The 19,357-nt window shown below is 37.3% G+C and overlaps 1 protein-coding gene across 1 annotated transcript; it reads right to left on the bottom strand.

Moving 5' to 3' along the window:
- Positions 1-6,977: 6,977 nt before the first annotated feature.
- FBXO43 (F-box protein 43) lies at positions 6,978-17,595 on the bottom strand (the record flags this gene model as incomplete). The annotated part of the gene is made up of 5 exons (XM_082674972.1): positions 17,553-17,595; positions 13,866-15,354; positions 11,526-11,628; positions 7,321-7,524; positions 6,978-7,226 (listed from the first exon to the last, which is right to left on the bottom strand). Exons 2-5 carry the CDS (start codon positions 15,335-15,337, stop codon positions 6,978-6,980), a joined length of 2,028 nt encoding a protein of 675 aa, XP_082531098.1. The 5' UTR covers positions 15,338-15,354; positions 17,553-17,595.
- Between the last annotated feature and the right edge of the window lie 1,762 nt (positions 17,596-19,357).

Genomic DNA, 19,357 nt, shown 5'->3' with positions numbered 1-19,357 from the left:
AATCTGAAAGAGAAATTAAGGAAACACTCCCATTTACCATGGCAACAAAAAGAATAAAATACCTAGGAATAAACCTACCCAGGGAGACAAAAGATCTGTATGCAGAAAACTATAAGACACTGATGAAAGAAATTAAAGATGATACAAACAATTGGAGAGATACACCATGTTCTTGGATTGGAAGAATCAATATTGTGAAAATGACTATACTACCCAAAGCAATCTACAGATTCCATGCAATCCCTATCAAACTACCAGTGGCATTTTTCACAGAAGTAGAACAAAAAATTTCACAATTTGTATGGAAACACAAAAGACCCCAAATAGCCAAGGAAATCTTGAGAAAGAAAAATGCAGCTGGAGGAATCAGGCTCCCTGACTTCAGGCTATACTACAAAGCTACAGTAATCAAGACAATATGGTACTGGCACAAAAACAGAACCATAGATGAATGGAACAAGATAGAAAGCCCAGAGGCAAACCCATGCACCTATGGTCAACTAATCTATGACAAAGGAGGCCAGGATATACAATGGAGAAAAGACAGTCTCTTCAATAAGTGGTGCTTGGAAAACTGGACAGCTACATGTAAAAGAATGAAATTAGAACACTCCCTAACACCATACACAAAAATAAACTCAAAATGGTTTAGAGACCCAAGCGTAGGTCCGGACACTATAAAACTCTTAGAGGAAAACATAGGCAGAGCACTCTGTGACATAAATCACAGCAAGATCTTTTTTGACCCACCTCCTAGAGAAATGGAAATAAAAGCAAAAATAAACAAATGGGACCTAATGAAACTTCAAAGCTTTTGCACAGCAAAGGAAAATATAAACAAGACCAAAAGACAACCCTCAGAATGGGAGAAAATATTTGCAAATGAAGCAACTGACAAAGGATTAATCTCCAAAATTTACAAGCAGCTCATGCAGCTCAATAACTAAAAAACAAACAACCCAATCCAAAAATGGGCAGAAGACCTAAATAGACATTTCTCCAAAGAAGATATACAGACTGCCAACAAACACATGAAAGAATGCTCAACATCATTAATCATTAGAGAAATGCAAATCAAAACTACAATGAGATATCATCTCACACCAGTCAGAATGGCCATCATCAAAAAATCTAGAAACAATAAATGCAGGAGAGGGTGTGGAGAAAAGGGAACACTCTTGCTCTGCTGGTGGGAATGTGAATTGGTACAGCCACTATGGAGAACAGTATGGCGGTTCCTTAAAAACTACAAATACAACTACCATATGACCCAGCAATCCCGCTACTGGGCATATGCCCTGAGAAAACCATAATTCAAAAAAGAGTCATGTACCAAAATGTTCATTGCAGCTCTATTTACAATAGCCAGGAGATGGAAACAACCTAAGTGTCCATCATCGGATGAAGGGATAAAGAAGATGTGGCACATATATACAATGGAATATTACTCAACCATAAAAAGAAACGAAATTGAGCTATTTGTAATGAGGTGGATGGACCTAGAGTCTGTCATACAGAGTGAAGTAAGTCAGAAAGAGAAAGACAAATACCGTATGCTAACACATGTATATGGAATTTAAGGAAGAAAAGGTCATGAAGAACCTAGGGGTAAGACAGGAATAAAGACACAGACCTACTAGAGAATGGACTTGAGGATATGGGGTGGGGGAAGGGGAAGCTGGGACAAAGAGAGAGAGTGGCATGGACATATATACACTACCAAATGTAAAATAGATAGGTAGTGGGAAGCAGCCGCACAGCACAGGGAGATCAGCTCGGTGCTTTGTGACCACCTAGAGGGGTGGGAGGGAGGGAGATGCAAGAGGGAAGAGATATGGGAACATATGTATATGTATAATTGATTCACTTTGTTATAAAGCAGAAAGTAACACACCATTGTAAAGTAATTATACTCCAATAAAGATGTAAAAAATAAATAAATAAATGTTGAAAATTCCAAAAAAAAAGAAAAATTGTACAGATTAACAGGTTTGCAGAGCCGAAATTGAGACACAGATGTAGAGAACAAATGTATGGACACCAAGGGGGGAAAGCAGCGGGGGTTGGGGTTGTGTTGTGATGAATTGGGCGATTGGGATTGACATGTATACATTGATGTGTATAAAATTGATGACTAATAAGAACCTGCTGTATAAAAAAATAAATTAAAAAATTTTTAAAAAAGAAAACAAAGACTAAAAGCTCAGTAACAACCTATTTGTCCATCTGGACGGGTTTGGGTTCTATTATGGTACAACCACAGGCAGCTAGTGAAAAGAATGAGGCAGCTCTGTATCAGTGATAGATAAGGAAAAGAGATAGATAAGGAAAAAGCAAGGTGCAGCCCAATGTCACCACGCACAATGAGTGGGTTTCTTATTTGTTTGGTTTAAGAGATATGGGGATATATGTATATGTATAGCTGATGCACTTTGTTATAAAGCAGAAACTAACACACCATTGTAAAGCAATTATACTCCAGTAAAGATGTTAAAAAAAAAAAAAAGAAAATGATTCATGGAAAGAAACTAAGGATTAGCTGGATTTGATGGGATTTAGAGTGGCAAGAGAGAGAAGAAGCAGGAGAAAGCACAGGGGGAGTTTAGAAAACAGTAAGGGAGTCTGGTTTGGCTGGAAGAAAGTGTAGAGTGGAATGGTGGGAGAGATTGCTAGAAAGTTAGGACCATTAGGAGATCCTAAATTCTGCCACATCTTTAATAGGAAGCAACATAATTGGAGCCCTGTTTTAGTACAAATAACCTGGCAATGGACACTAGGACAGAGTCAGATGGGCAGAAAGTAGAAGCAAAGAGACCTGTTAGGAGGCATTGAGCAGAATCTAGGCAGGATGTGATTATGACCTGAACCAGCACCATCTTTCTGCAGAAATGAGAATTCCAGAGGGAAAAAATTGGTAGCATGCCATCAGCATTCATAATCAGCACTCACCTCCATGTTTCTACTGCTCCTTCCACTCCTCTGGCTCCACAGTCTGTGATGAAGGAGCCAGCATGGCAGAGCCATTGGGCAAGAGAACACAGATGGCCAAGTTACGGACCCAGCCGCCAACAAGGTGTTCTGCTAAAAGTCATCCCGGAAAACAGTACACTCTTGCAAGTCAGCTAAAGTATTTTAATTACCAACTCTTAGTAATAACTATTACCAAAATTTATTCTATATACCCTTTAAAAATTAAGTCAAGGAACACTTCCCCTATCCGGCAGTGTCACACCACATCAATATCAAATATATAAAAGCTAAATTTACTTTTTTTTGAAGGTGAGCCAAAATCACCATAAATGAGTCTTTGGTGCCCCCTTGTGGAATGTTTAGTGTGAGCTTTGAAATATTTACCCTCCTCCACACAGAAACAATAATGGGTATTTTATTTCCATCTTTTAATATATTATACTATTTTTAAGAGACACAATTTAAAATAAATCCATATAAGTAACTTAATGCAAACCAGGAACATAAGAGATCAAATGTAGAAATGTTCAGTAGTTTTTTCAGTCATAAATTTTTGACGGTTTTGCTTTGTGTCGTAAATTGAGGAAAGGTAATTTAAAAAACTTAGCTTTACGCAGTGCTACATAAGTATCAAAAATGTTTTCTCGGGCTTCCCTGGTGGCGCAGTGGTTAAGAGTCCGCCTGCCGATGCAGGGGACGCGGGTTCGTGCCCCGGTCCGGGAAGATCCCACATGCCGCAGAGCGGCTGGGCCTGTGAGCCATGGCCGCTGAGCCTGCGCGTCTGGAGCCTGTGCTCCGCAACGGGAGAGGCCACAACAGTGAGAGGCCCGCGTACAGCAAAAAAAAAAAAAAAAAAAGTTTTCTCAGTAGTACTTCTACCATTAAATTATTGATAAGAATTCCATAAGACCTTATTAAGCCTTTAAAATAGCTGGAATAGATTTTAAAATCTATTATTTTCGCCCGTAGAAATGCTATAATAAAATGATCAGATAGCTCTTAAAGTGTTGTTTCACTTTATATGACTTATCACAAGTTTATCACCATTTTTTTCCAAACTAGGGGGTCAAAATAAAAACATATCCGTCATTCCTGGAATCAAGTAGAAGTCAAATAGAATATTCTTGCCCACTTGCTAGCAAGGCTGCAAGGGGGGCACACAATAGGGGAAAATGACAGAGACTGTTATCCTAAATCAGTAGAAGGTAAAGAATTTATTGGTTTTCCCCAGAATTAATACTAATTATTTTCCTAATGTCTTCATTAAGAAGTGAAACAGAAGAATAAAGTGCCAAATTTAATCATCCTTCTTGTTTTGGAATCTTCTTGGGAACTGAGTAGTCCCATCAAGAAATGATCGGTGAGCTTCTTCTTCTTACTTACTCTCACACAATAATCAGAACCTATAAGAATGTAGTCATTACTGGAATGTGGTAATACTTATTCTTGTCTTCATGCCTTGTATCTTTAGATTACACAGACCTTGGGATGGAACCAGTGGCCTTCCTCTGGAACTGAGTTCTCAAGATAATTGTATTCATGCAGTTCATTTAGTTTATCAAATGAGATAGTTGTTTAAGCCACTCATGAGCTAAGGAACTACTCTATTCAGGCATAATTGTTCTAACTTAGAATTTTTTTCCTGGTATACCAAAAGATTTTTCTTAAATGGCAAAACAATCTTCCATTAAAGACATGGTAATTATATGCATCTTGAATTTATCAACAAGGGTTCTGCAAAGAGTTTTGTCACATACAAGTGGCAGACTACCTCTGCTAGAATCCTGGCTCCCCACACTTGCTATCTGTGTGATTTTAGATTATTTAACCTGATTCTTGGTTTCCTGATAAAAAAAAGGAATGATAACTGCATTATAGAGTTGCTTTGAGGAATAAATGAGTTAACTCATGTAAAGGACTTAGAACAGTGCCTGGACATAGCAAATGCTCAATTAATTGTTTGTTGAATTTTTTTTCCAACCAAACAATTTTCACAAGCAGGTTAGAGGTTGACTTTACAGTTTCATTCAGCATAGTGTTAATGATATCAAGATCACATGCTCTATCCCCACAAATGTTATTTCACTTTATTGTATTCACATACAGCCAAACGTGTAGTAACACTGATTGGTGTTAACAGGGTAATTTCACAATACATCATTTCTTTTAACTTCCCTTATTTATAGTTAAAGAAATATACTCAGAATCAATAAGTGACTTGCATAAGGGCACAGCTAGTAAGTAGTTCAGGATACCAACCCAGGCTTTTTGATTCTTGGCCTAGTATTCCTTGCATTACACCCTAACTAGTTAAAGAAAAATCAGCTAAAAGAGTGAGTAGACCAAACAAATCTATTGATTAGATTACACGTTTAAAATCAATTTAAGAAATCATTTAGATTCTACTTTTTCATGTAATCAAGCATTAATCAATGAAATCAAGCATTAAAAATTAACAAATTATTAGGATAGCGTTATAATGGTTTACTTGGATAAAAAGTTAACACTGATAGCACTAAAAAAAATCCACTCATTCAATAAATATTTACTGAGCACCTGCTGCTTGCCTGGTACCAGGCTAGGTGTTAGGGATACAACGGTATTTAAATCAAATATGACAGGCCTTCACAGAGCTTACAGTCTCATGAGGAAAGAAAATTAAAAAACAAGTTAAAGTGAAACTAAGTGCCACGACAGAGGAAGCACAGGACGCTATTGGAACATACGGCTAGGGTAGCTGCACCAGCCAGTTACTATAATACATAATAATTTACAACAATTAGAATAATGATGATTATTTTCTGGATATCTGGAGACTTTAATAAAGTTATTCATGAATACCATATGATTTTCTTCCAGTTAACCTACCTACCTCTTGAACTCATCACATATGTAAAACCTACCAATAAGAAGCTTGGAATTAGCTTCACTCATTAACTTTTGAATTTCTACTCTGATCTTTTGTCTTCAGAAAGTTTTATTTTTATTGTAAACTCATTTAAATATGTGGTATTAAGTCCTTATACTATTTCACTCATATTGACTTTATTACAATACTCATCCCAATTTAAAGCCAGAAATTTTTTTTTTAATTGAACTTCCATCGTTTAACAGTTCCTTCAGTAGAGAGGAACACATGTCGATTATTGATTTCTAAAACTAAATGTGGTAAAATCTTCTTTTTCACCACCAGAGTGAAATAAAATACTACTTTCTTAATGGACTGAGCAACCATAAGATGACAAATGTGACACACTGAGAGGGCAATGTGACTGCAACATACAAAGTGCCTCCTCATGGACCAGAGGTAGGGTTCCAGATTTCTACATTGCACTACTGACAATTTCATGTGTAACAAGGTAAAGGAAACTTACGTGTGACTTATGGGTGTTTATTACCTAAGACTCTCATGGTGAATAACCACATATATCTAATAATTTACTTTTTACATCTTAATTATCAATATTAAGTAAATTTTATTTAACCAGAAGTCTGCCCAAATATGACATTAATTAAATTAAGAGAAAGATTGAGATTATAAATTCAACAGAACTTCTGAAAACATTTTATTTACATTTCATTTCAGTCAAATATTCAAAGATTTTGAAATCTATAAGGCCATCTATCTCAAGTTCAGAATTTTTAATACTATTTGGAAAACTACTTTTGAAAAGTAATCGAAGAACATTTCAACACATAGTGATGAAATGCACAATTTTTAAATGTTACATGAAACAGTTAAATACATATATATAACACTGAAAATTCTTTATTTAAAAACACTAAATTATTAAAATGAGTAAAAATGACATTGTAAAATAAGATTTTTTCAAAGCTCACTACTTTAAAGAAAACATACAATGACATGGATCACAATATATACAAAGTAGGAAATAAATCATCATCTGTCATTGATGGGAAGACTTGCATGCTTTCAAAATATTCATAATTTTAAGCCAAACAAAATGTTGCTTAGAGGGAATCCTTCTTTTATATGTGAAGTCTCTTTAGAGGCGTTTTAAATTCCTCTTACTCTGGGCACTTCCTGGAAGAGCATCTTTTCTATTTCTTGGCTTTGCTGCTCCTCTACTACATTCTTCAGACCCATGATAAGCACACAAACATAACACACAAAAGTCAAAACCACAGGCTGTGCTGCTACATAGTCCCCTTTTCTTATAAGGCTGGTACTTAGCAGGGGATTGGCACCTTGGGCAAGGTTTTAATGCTTCATCAATAAAAAGTGTTTTGGCAACCTGTAGTAAAAGCACACAAACTAAATCTTCCATTTTCGCATAGAGAATTGCTTTATTTCAAACTCTGTAAATATTTAATAATTATGATACTCACCTTAACATATTCTTCCTGTTTACTACTTAAGTGAGTAACAGAAGAACTCGCTATAGGTGTCAAAACTTCTCCCCAGGGAGAAAATGTTGAAACTTGTTCTTTCTGAAAACCTGGTGTCCTAGCCTGTGCTTGCACAGATCTTAAAGCTGATCGATTTAAAAGATGGAGCCGAGTGGCAGCATCATCAACATTTAATATAGCCCCCTGTGGTAAAAGACAAGAGGGGTCAACACTGTAATATCAAAAGTTCCAGGACAGCTTTCTGATGCACATGTATTTAAATGTTTGGAAGTGGTTTTACACTACTGGAATTTTCTCCCTAAACCTTTCCTTTTTAGAAAAAAAGGGAAAAAAAAGAAAAAACCCTCTCATCTAGCATTTAAAAGTCAAAGAAAAAGAAAAAGAAAAAATTAAGACAATAAATGCTAGCTTTAAGTTTGCATGCTTGGTTATTTTTCTGTTTAGAGCATGGGTTTGCAAACTTTTCCTGAAAAGGACCAGATAGTTACAAGCTACTTAATTGTTGTTTTAGCAAACACAGCTATGGATATATGTAAATGAAAAGAGCAGGGCTGTGTTCCAATAAAACTTACTTTAAAAACACAGGTGATGGACAGGATTTGGCCCACAGATCAGAGTTTACCAAGTCCCCTTTTAGGCCAAGGTGTAAGAGGAGGTGAATCAAAGCTTACTATGGGACATCATGGAATTCTTTGAAGGTTTCTTACCTTAGCCGCATGTCAGAAAAATAATGGGCCTGGTTAGACCATGAAACCCAATTTGTTTGGCTGGTTTATACAAATACCAGATACTTGCAATGCTTGATTAATTTTTACACTTGAGTTTTAAACAGCTTTGATATTTTAAAAGAAGAAAAAAAAAGTCTCTTATTTGAACTGGATTTCCACATTACTCAAATATTTAGCCAAGAAATATTTTCAATGAATAATCCTTATAGCCTTCTATTTTGTTAAGGTTGGGAATGAGAAAAAATAGTAAGTTTTTTTTTTAACAAATTGGCATTTGTAACCAATTATCAAATTAAAATGTACTACAGGTGAATTTCCTTAAGTGTCCAACTATAATTGTGTTTCCTCTCCCTTGATAGTCTCCTTTTGCCAGAGTTGGCTCCTAAATGGGGAGAGTTAAAAATATGAGAAATGACAGTAGGATAAGTATAGGAATGAAGTTAGCTGGCCATGAAAAATTATGCCATTAACAGTTTAACAACATATGCATAAGTGTGATGGATGAATATTGGTTTTCAGAAATTAGAATTAATACCGTTGAACTTATTCAAGGACTCAATACATCTCTTAATGTTACACTTTATAAATGATTTGCAGCCTAAGCTAGAAGCGTATGACACAAGAGCATACTAAAAGAAGACACCCACTGGATTTCGATGCAGTTGGCAAACACAGTGATGCTGCATGCACCAAAAAATGAATAGAGATATGTTGTTGAAGCAAATTTCATCCACAGAAGAAACATTCATTCATTTAACAAACATTCATAAAACATCTACTAGGTGTCGAGTGAATAAAACAGTCGAATCCCTACCCTGTTGGAGCTTAAAATGTGTGCTACTATCTCTGAACAGTATAAGGTCAAGCAGTCAACAAAGGCACACATTCATGAGCACCAACATTTTTCAAAATATAATCTCCATCACGTTACCAGAATAAAGTTAAATGTGACAGGGGAGTCACCTTACTGATGTTCATTTCCATGATTATAAGAAAACAGTGAAGACTACAGTAAATTAAGAAATTCAATGGAAAAAGTGTGATATTCTGATTTTAATGGTCATTCTCACTGCTGCAAAGCAAACAGATTAAATAGAGATCCTATCACACATAGCTGGTGTGTGCGTTTTAATTTTTACATATAAAGGGCTTTCAGTGACACTATACAAGTATGAGGAAAACCACCAAACAACTGTGTTTTATAATTTTTCTGTTTTGGTTAATGATATACATTAGGATAGTTCAGGTAGAAAGCAACCAGTCCATTTCAGAAGAGGAGGGCAAAAGGCATCTGGAAGGATGTCTCTGAGGAAAAGAGGGAACAGGTAGAATACCTGATACATTCAGAGTTAAGAGGAGATTTCCAGTTCTGGCGGATAACAGGAGATGAGTCAGGGATCTGTATAGAGAAACAATAAGCAAAAAAAAAAAAAAAGAAGAAGAAAAGAAAGAAAGAAAGAAACTGGGCAATTATTAACTCTGAGGAAAAAAGGTATAACAGGTATAATCATACTGTACTACATGTCACAGCTGTCAAAAAGTCATAAGAATCTCAACGCAGTCTTAATAATGTCAGCACCTAATTCTAATTTGCTCCCAAACAATGGTGTAGTTACATTCATAAGATAGGAGAAAGGACTTCAGAGGGAGAGGTGGGTAGATAGGTAGTGGTGAGAGGTTAGAGAACTCACCTAGTCCCTCTATAGAAAAAAACAAAAGAAGAAACAGCAGTAAAGGCATGCCATTCAGAAATATGGAGGTAAATATCAAAAGGAACAACTAAAAAGTGATTGCCTCGATGGGGCAAGAATCAAGAGTAGGAAGGGCAGGAGAATATGTGCTTTCTTATAAGCCTTAAAGTGCAATTTGATGTTTTAAACCATGTACTGTGTCTACTGAAAAAAAAATTTAAAGCAAATCAGAATAAAGGAAAATACTCAAGTAAGGAAAAAGTACAGTCCTTTAAGAAACCAAGTTAAAAAAAAAATTAGTGGCTAGGATATGAGGTTAGAATGCTTTATCTAGAACTACCCAAAGGCTTACCAATACAACATGTTTCTTCCACATAGGATGTAAAGAGTACATGGAGCTAAAAGTTTAATATTAATGGGTACTTGCTTAAAAATGTGCTTTTGGTCTGTCCTTAGCATGTAGGGAGCCACTCTAAAAAGATAAGTTAAGAAGGAAATTTATATCTTCAGTATTATAAGCTCCCAGAGCCAGCAGCTGCAGCAGTAGCCTAGAGCTGTGAGTCAGTCGTGAAGGATTATTATAGGTGAGAAGGTAAAACGTTTCTTCAAATAAAATAGAAAGTCAATACTTTAGTTAATAGCGGTCCCTAATATTTCCTTGGAATGAGAAACTCCCCAATCTGTATCTATGTGTTCATATTAGTTTATACCATGCTTCATCTCAGTTATTATATTTCACCAAATTATAAATTTACTTATGTTATTAAACACTTTTTACTAGAACAAGAATAAGAAAGTTAATTCTCAGAGTTTCTTTTGGTATTGATGCCTAAGAAAGGTCTAAAAGTTGAATATACAGTAAATATGGGTGCCAGAGTCATCAGATACCTGTTATACAAAGTAGTATCCCCAGAAAGAATTAATCAGCTTCTGTAAAACTTTTCTTGTAACTTCAAAGCTGGACCTCAAATCTTCAAGAGAGCACAAGTTTATGATGTCTTACAAGTACCAATCTGCCATGCTCACTCACCTCCAGGCCTCCATATATGCTATTCCCTCTGCTGAAACACTTTCCCTAACTCGTTATTCAGCTCTCAGCTGAGATGCATTTTTTCCTCCTCTTGATCCCCACTCCTTTTAAATGTTCAATAGAGAGAACTCTGGGCTTCCTCTAACACACCTGTACGGTAATCCCCTGTTTGTAACTATCACTCACTGGGTATCACCCACTGGCACTGGGTATGAGTGCCAGGAAAGCAAGGGATCACGTCACAAATGTTCACATTGTAATCTGAGCAACTGCATGTAGTATCTACTCAAAAGACTGGATGGGAAAATGCTATAAGGATGTCTAACTATGAATAGGGTCCAGCATATCCTATTCAAATGGTATTCAAATACTGCTAACAGCATACACACTTAACAACAAAACCCAGTAAGATGTTCTTGATGTCAGTTAAGCTACTCCACTGATGCACTGGGTAGAGATGGAGTTTGGGAAAAATAAAGAGTTTATGAGTGCATGAGTTCCCTGGTGGCCTAGTGGTTAGGATTCCAGGCTTTCACTGCCGTGGCCCAGGCTCAATCCCTGAGATTCCACAAGCCACGTGGCACAGCCAAAAACAAACAAAAAAAGAGTTTATGAGTCAATGTTGGTAAATGGAAAGGTTAAAAGATAGCAGGAAAACCAAATGAGGTTGTCCAGCTATATGGGATTATTAGATATTTATACAAATCCATTTTAGAATAGTATTATATACATTACCTCAGTATCTGTTTTCAGTTGTGTGATATGAAATTTCCTCCTCTGATTTGCTTTTTTATCTTGAATAATAATTTCACGCCAATTTTTGCTCACTTTCCAAATACTGTAACAAAAAGATCAGTCCTTATATTGTATATATTCCACAGAATTAATATTTTTCATACATGACAATAAGAAAAAATCATTTTAAAGATTTTGGATAGTTTATTTAAAGCTAAAATTTTACATTAAAAATATGACTTGATCTGCATAGTTGTGAAAGAATACCTATTAAAATATGCCAGCATCATATTGACAGATTACTATCTCATAAATGGTTAAGGAAAAAACAAAGTTTCATATAAACCCAAATGAGTCCACTGCGAGGCTGATTAAGAGGATTTAACTTAGACATGACACTAAGATTAAAAATTTGGAACATGACATGCAGCAAATGATTATCAACCGTAGTGCAAGAGATTCTATAAATTTCTCCTATTATTGTATTTAACAAATTTCTGTCACTTTGATTAAATAAACACAAAAGCAATCAGTCCTTTATTGGAAGTACTAAGTGCCAAATACAGTTGATCCCTGAACAACATGGGTTTGAATTCTGTGGATCGGATCCACTTACAGGTGGATTTTTTCAGTAGTAAATACTACACAGACTGGTTGGTTGAATCCAGGGATGCCGAACCGCGGATACGGAGGAAACTCGGATATGGAGAGCTGACTATAAATTATACAAAGATTTTTAGACTGCATGGCAGAGGGTCAGCGCCCCTAATCTCTGGCTGTTCAAGGGTCAGCTGTAATAAACATTATTGTGGGTAGCACTACAAAGTTCCTATTTTATAAACCAAAGTTTATAAGACTAAAGCAGCTAAAGAAAAACACAATTTATGTCTAGTGATTGCTTATTTATCAATAACTTGGACTACATTCATTATTAAAGAAAAGCTAATCCTGCAACTGTTAATATGGTCTTTTTTTATTACTTTAACTTAACAAATCACTCAAAGTGAATGAGGTCAGGAGAAGGTTATGGAGGGCCCCAGGTTACAGTTGAGTTGTCAACACTACTATTCTTCCAGTTACCGTGGCCACTTCAATTGCCATTGCCTCTCCTTAAGCCGATACATGTGCCTTATATCAGATAGATGGAGAGATATAGGCAGAAAGTCACTCATTAATGGGGAAGAAATGAAATACATGTTTGGGTATTTGCCTCAGCTATTTCAACTTACCGTAATTTCTCATATTACCAAGAATAAGCGCTGCCAAGATTATACATGCACTCTGCAATACAAATACTATAAATCTAGAGGGATGGCAGCAAAGGCAATTATTGAAATATGACTGAATATCATTTGTTCCTACAAGCGAGCAGAGTCACCCAAGTTTTAATTCTAACTGGTCTGTATCCAAATACTCCAGCATATAAAAATAAAATTCCTATGTCGCAGCCATCTCCTTATTTTTTTAAACAAGTAATTTATCTCATTTGAACATTTTTTTAAAGGCACATGTATGTAGGCCATTAATCTGCTTATCATCCTACTTGGGTTACACCAAAGACATTCCTGATCAAGGCTATTCTGAAAGGACTTAAACCTTAATAAGAGTTTTGGGAAAATATGGACTTAGAAATCAGAGGGCTCAGCTGTAGACCTGGATCTGTTTCTGTCTCCTTGAGTGACCATTGGCAGATCACTTCTCTGGAGCTCAGTTTTCTCATCTGCAAAATACATGATAGGACTAGACATTTCAGAAGACTTCCAGCTATGAGATTCTACGATTCTCTACAATAGCCTACACTTAATTTATGGGGAAAAGGTGAAGAAGGGTTTTAATAGAAGCAGGGGCCATAAAAGAGTAAGGATTCTATGAACCCAACTCTTCACACATACCTATGGAAAAAGAGGCTCACTAACTCTCTTGCATGTCCTTCCCCAACCATGATCTTACAAAAATCCTGTTCCACATGGCTTCCCTCCTTCCTGGTCACGGCATTCCCAAGGGCCTTGTCTTCTGATAGTCCTGCACTTCGCAAAATTGCCAGTATAAACACAGTTTCTCTTTAGTCTTGTAACTCTAGTTCCTACCCTCAATACTCCTATATATGTGACTTCGTTTCTCTTTACTTATGAAGCGACATTCAATATACTGAAATTTCTGTGAAATTTCTGAGACACTGAAGAATTTCACTAAACCACCTTTGACAAAATATAAAGTATCCAAGATAGAGATGCTAAAACAAAATTTCAAAAAAAAGTACTCAACTAACAGAAAAGCTTTCCAACTTAAAAAAAAAAGTGATAAAAGGCAGTTTTATTTCAGAAAAAAAAAATTTCTTACCTGCATAGGCTTTCTGCAGCCAAGGAATCTAAAACCATAGCAAGAACATGCTTTAAGTTTCTGTATTTTAATTCTGTTAAGATGTCCAGTTTTTCTATACCCATTTTCTTGCCAATCAGGCCTGCAAGTACACGCTGTAGTACAGCTATTTTCCCCCCGTCCCTTTCTTCTAACAGTTCACGTGCACCGCTTTGCTGGAGTCTTTTCCTTTTGCTTTTCATAAAGAGCTCATGCACTAACTGCAAGGCTGGGGTCTTTGATAAATTCTTAAAGCTTAAACTCAAATCCCCACTCTTATTGTCACTGCTTGGCTGACTCTCTGAGATGTCTGAAGTGGCCACTGGTGTTGATTCAGAGCCAGAGAGGTTGGGCTGCTTTTCTTCTTCTGTCTCAGATTGTGAGCCTTGCTCCCTAAGGGTGGACAGTCTTCTTAATCTTCCAAGACGCCTTGATCTTCTTACCGTGTCCCTGACTTTGAGAGTTCCCTTATGTTTCTGAAGCAGTTCTTGGAAAGAGCCCTCTTGGTCAGTGAGGGAATCTTCTGATTTATCCAAGCAAAGTGAGTTAAAGCCACTGTCTTCAGGTGTTGAAATATTGCGTCTCACTTCACCTAAAGGAGAAAGCCTTTGACTTACATTAAATTTAACATTTGCTACAAGATTACTTATTGGAGTCACAAATATGTCCTCATCTGTTCCACAAGTTGTTCCACTGACCGAAGAGCCCAGAAGTTCAGGATATGTATTCTCATCATTAATGCACAGACTGCTGTCGCTAAAGTCATGTGTGATAGAGTCTTTAAAACTATTGCCTTGAATTGGAGATATACATTCAACTTCAAATAGGCTACAGTTATCTTTGGAATCATCAACTGTGGACGTCTTCTGTTGAGAAAAATTAAGTCTCAATTTTTGACTGCTGGAAGTCGCTTCTTCTGTTTTCAAAGTGCTAGTAACTAAAGAACTAAAATTATTTTGCCTTGGGAAACCTGAAGCACTGCTTGGAATATTTTTTTCTAAATTGGGAACTTGGCTTGTACTACTTTCGAGAGAACTATTTTGTGATTCAAAGTCCCCCTTTAGAAGAGAGAAAGATACATCCAATCTTCTGCGTAGTAAAAAATTTTTTCCACTGACTTTAGGAGTTTCACAAAGGTCTGGGGTTTTATCCTTTTCCTTCCTGGGGAAGACAAATCTCTTTCTTTGAGTGGGAGACTCTAAACTATGTGTTAAGGCCAGACTTGAAGTTTCAGGATGTTCACGGATTAAAGTTGAGCCTCTTTCTTTCTTTCCAAATGATTCTTTATCTGTATTATCAAAGCTGCACGATTTTAACAGCTCACTGTAGCCACTATCTTGAAATGAAGATGTGGAACAAAAGTCTCCAAAGCTGGACGACTTGATGTTGACAATAGGAGAGTCCACCTCATTTCCTGCTCCAGTGCCAGCTTGACCTGAATGCCTTTCTGACATCTTCAAAATCTCTGTTTCTACAAAGTGAAAACAAATTTTATTCTTCCTTTGAAATGAACAGTCTGGCGGCTTACACCAAAATACATTACTTGTTATGAGCACAAATAATAATGGAAAATTGTATGGCAATAAAAAAGTTACTTTAAAAAACAAATTACTCTACACTATACTCATGTGTCTCTTACATAAAACAATGTTTTAACATCGCGAAGACCAAAATTTCCAGGAAATAAATATTCACAGATTACCTGACTAAGCATAGCCTAGGCACCATGCACAAATATTTTCTTGAACTACACTTGAGAAAAAAAAAAATCTCATGGCATCATTTTTAGATGATTTTATTACTTTATGACTTTTACAGCGCTAAAGTACATTATTGTAGTTTTAATATTCTAGCTTATTTGTGCTGACCTATATTTTGTCAGTTGGATATTTCCTTTTGATATTTTGCGATGTAAATAAAGCTGCTTAAAAAAAAAACTATATGCTGATTTTTAAACATGTATTTGGGAAATGTGTCACGTAAGTGCTGCCACTAGACTAAACTGCAATATGGCTAAACAACTCTAGGATAATGTCATTTATACTTGTAACACGGGCCTGTCTCAGAAACTCAGTCCTCCTGACCATTCACAAGGTCTAAATTGGCAGACTTTCACCTTTGCAAAGACTCTTTGGCTCACTAATAAATTACTAACACATTCTTGAGTTAGCCAAAATGAACCCCTGCCCCACAGATACACGGCCATGTCAAACCTGGCAAGTTATACTCATTCATGCCTCATCTTCTAAATATTTTCTATTTGGGGGAAACCCACCCTTTATAATATTCTTGAAATTGCAAATAAAGAATTCAAGTATATTCCTTAAAGAAGAAATGTGATTCAGTTATTATATTTGTAAGGAATGACACTAGGAAATACTTCACTCATTTGTTTTTAAGGAAATACTTTACTCTTTCACCTTTTCAACTCTATCATTGCATTCCTTCTTTGTGGAAACTTGAATTACATCTTAGCTCAAAGTATAAGAAGAAAAGATAAGAAAGTTATCATAGCATATATTTCTGCAGACTATTCAAGGGACACTAAGAAAATTGTCATTCTTTCAAAGTTTTCTCCAGGCCAAGTACACGATTCTTCTCTATTAAAAAGATCCTGGGAAGATGTATTTTAGTTGAGTATAATGGGAAAGTAATTTATTTATGCTTAAGTTACATCAGTTAAATATGTAAATGAATGAGCTTAAAAAAATTGCTACAATAACCACAAAACCAAATAGTTTCTTTATGGTGTAATGATCATTAGGAGATCATTATTACTGGGCAAAGTATCTAGGTGTTTTTCAGTCTTTAAAACCTATATTCCATTTTGGTAAATCTCACACATGTTCTCTTCTGATTTAGATTCCCTCAGATTGTGACAATCACTGCTCTCTTCCGTACATGCTTACCAGCCAAAATTATCAAACTTTGCTTTCTATAATTCATATTTTATTTTTAAACAATTTGTTTTCAAAATATTAAGTTAATAAGATAGAATGTGTTTTCAAATTACACCTCCATCCACGAATATTTCCCCCTCTCTGAGAATCACTCTATTAAGTTAACAGTTTTCACTCATTTGGTAAAGTTAGGTCCCAGCCTTTTTTTTTAAAGTTGCAACAAATGTAACTATTCTGCTACTTCACCACTAGGTGTCTCACCATGCTAGAATTTGGGAATCTGAGAGGCAAATTGTTAGAAACAAGAGTAGGGGTGCAGAGATCATCCTCTCCCTGCTAAAAACCATAAACCGGTTGCTTTAAACATACAAAAAACTTCCTAATTTTTTCTGTTCATCTACACATTTGAAGTTGCTTCCACCGTGCTTTCTCTGATGTCATCATTTTTTTCACCTTTCATCATTTTCAACCCAAGACATTGGTCTCAAACAAAATGTGGTTATTCAAACTTTAAATTTAAAATTATTTATGCAAAATCGTGGAACGCCTGTTGACTTGTTCAATTTTACTGATTCAACAGTTCACTGATGAATCAAACAAGCCTCTTCAATATTCGTTTTTTAAAACCAGACTCCTGATAAGGATTGAGAACACTTATCTCTATAGCGCTCTTAAAAAAAAAAAAAACTGATTAACTCAATGAAGTACTTACAATATGATAACAAATTATAACCAAATTTCCTTCATTTGTTAAAGTGTAAAATCTTACCATCAGTAAAGCTTGAGTTCTTAGACGTCAACGTTATGTAGGCTTCCAAAAAAGGAAATTTCTCACTCTGCCTTTAAAATTCGTGCCAAAGTAACACCACTTAAAGAGAAAATTTTAATTTGAACAATTCATTAAAACGTGCAGTAGCACGATACCGGCTAAAATTTGTATACGTGAAGTACATGCTACAGGGATTAGTTCTAACACTTGAAAAGGCCTAAATCATTTTGAATTTCCTCCAGCTTTCCGGACAACAGTAATTTTAATATCTTTGTTTTCTCCAGCTAGCCTTGGAATGGAGGAAACTTCCCAAATTGGGGTTTCTGAGATGCAGTGTAAGCTGCAGCGCGGTCATCTCCTCCCCCAGGAGCAGTCGGCGGGTGGGTGGTTAACGGTCTCCGCAAGGCGTCAATCGGGCCTCTCGTCCCTCCGCGGACCCTCCCCAGGCCAGGCTGTCGGAGGGAGGCCCGGCCTGGCCCCAGGGCCCAGGAAGCCACCCACGGGCTGAGGGAGGATGGGCCGTCTCCTGGAGCAGAGCGAGGGGAAAGTGAACGGCGTCGGGGCGCCTCTCTAGTCCCGGCACCCAGGAAGCAGAGCGAGAGCGGTCGCGGGGCCAGGGAAGCCCGGAGGCCACCCAGCCCGCACACACCTGGCGTCCCCCGCTCCCGCCCACCTGGAGACCCGGGGCGGCCGCACCCACGGGGTCGACGGGCGGGCAAGGACCGAGGCGGCTGCCTCTGGAGCGCAGGGGAGGAGCCGCGGCCTCGCCTTCAGCGACGCCAGGCTATGGCAACCCCCACGCCAGCTTCGTGTGGGGCCGCCACGTTTCCCTCCTTCGGTTTGAACGGCCCGCCCTGAGTAACCGCTGCGCGCCGCCCCGCGCCGCCCCTTCCTCTCGCTCCGCGGCGCCCCAGCCGGCGGCCCCGCGACCCGCAGGGCCCCGGCCCAGCCTCCGCCCGAGGAAGTCTGTACTCGCTTTCCCATCCCTCCATGCCCACACCCCTCCGAGGCTCCATGAGGGCTTCCTAATTTGATAGGCTCTTCTCCCCTCCCCATTTTAACTTTGGGGAACACTGTATAGAAAAGTTAACAGGTCCTACAGTGGGATGCTATTAAAAATAATGTAGGAAAACATTCACTTGAAAATGTTTCCGGAAATGAAATCAAGCGTGAAAAGCAGGTTACAAACAGAATGACTCATTTTAGGTTAGAAGTTCAGCTATACACAGGATAAAGTCTGAAAGGTTTGACTAACTTGGTTACAGCGTCTCTAGACATCATTATGCTTGTTTTTTTAGGCATCTAAAAAGGGATGTTTTATGTGCCAGGCTCCATCCTTCTGCTCTTGGCAACTTCTTCCTAATTCTTTTTTTCTGGCTTCTTTTCCTCTACTTACTCCCTAAATGGGCGTCCTACCCAACATTTTTCTTACTTTACCATTCTGTGCTTACATAATTCTCATTCAGAGTTAAAAGGATTACTTTAAAGCCAGTAACAGCCACTGCTACCACTCTCCTCCGACAGAACATTTCTCCATGTGGATGCCCCACAGTTATCCTAAATGCCATATATCCAAAATCAAACTCACTAACAATGATTAAGCTCTGACTATGTGCCAATTATTGGGCTAGGTACTGGGAATACAAAGATGGAATGGCGCAGTTACTGCCCTGAAGGGCTCACTGGTGTAAGTGCTATAGTAGAGGAATGGTAGTAACACAAAAGAAAAGGGATCAACTAAATCTACAGCGGAAGAGTGGGCAGAGCTACCTTTATATAGACTGTGATATGAGGTGGATTTTGAT

This window comes from Grampus griseus (genome assembly GCF_964374135.1).
Source record: "Grampus griseus genome assembly, chromosome: 17".
Classification (NCBI taxonomy): Eukaryota; Metazoa; Chordata; class Mammalia; order Artiodactyla; family Delphinidae; genus Grampus; species Grampus griseus.
This window is presented reverse-complemented; position numbering and strand designations above follow the sequence as displayed.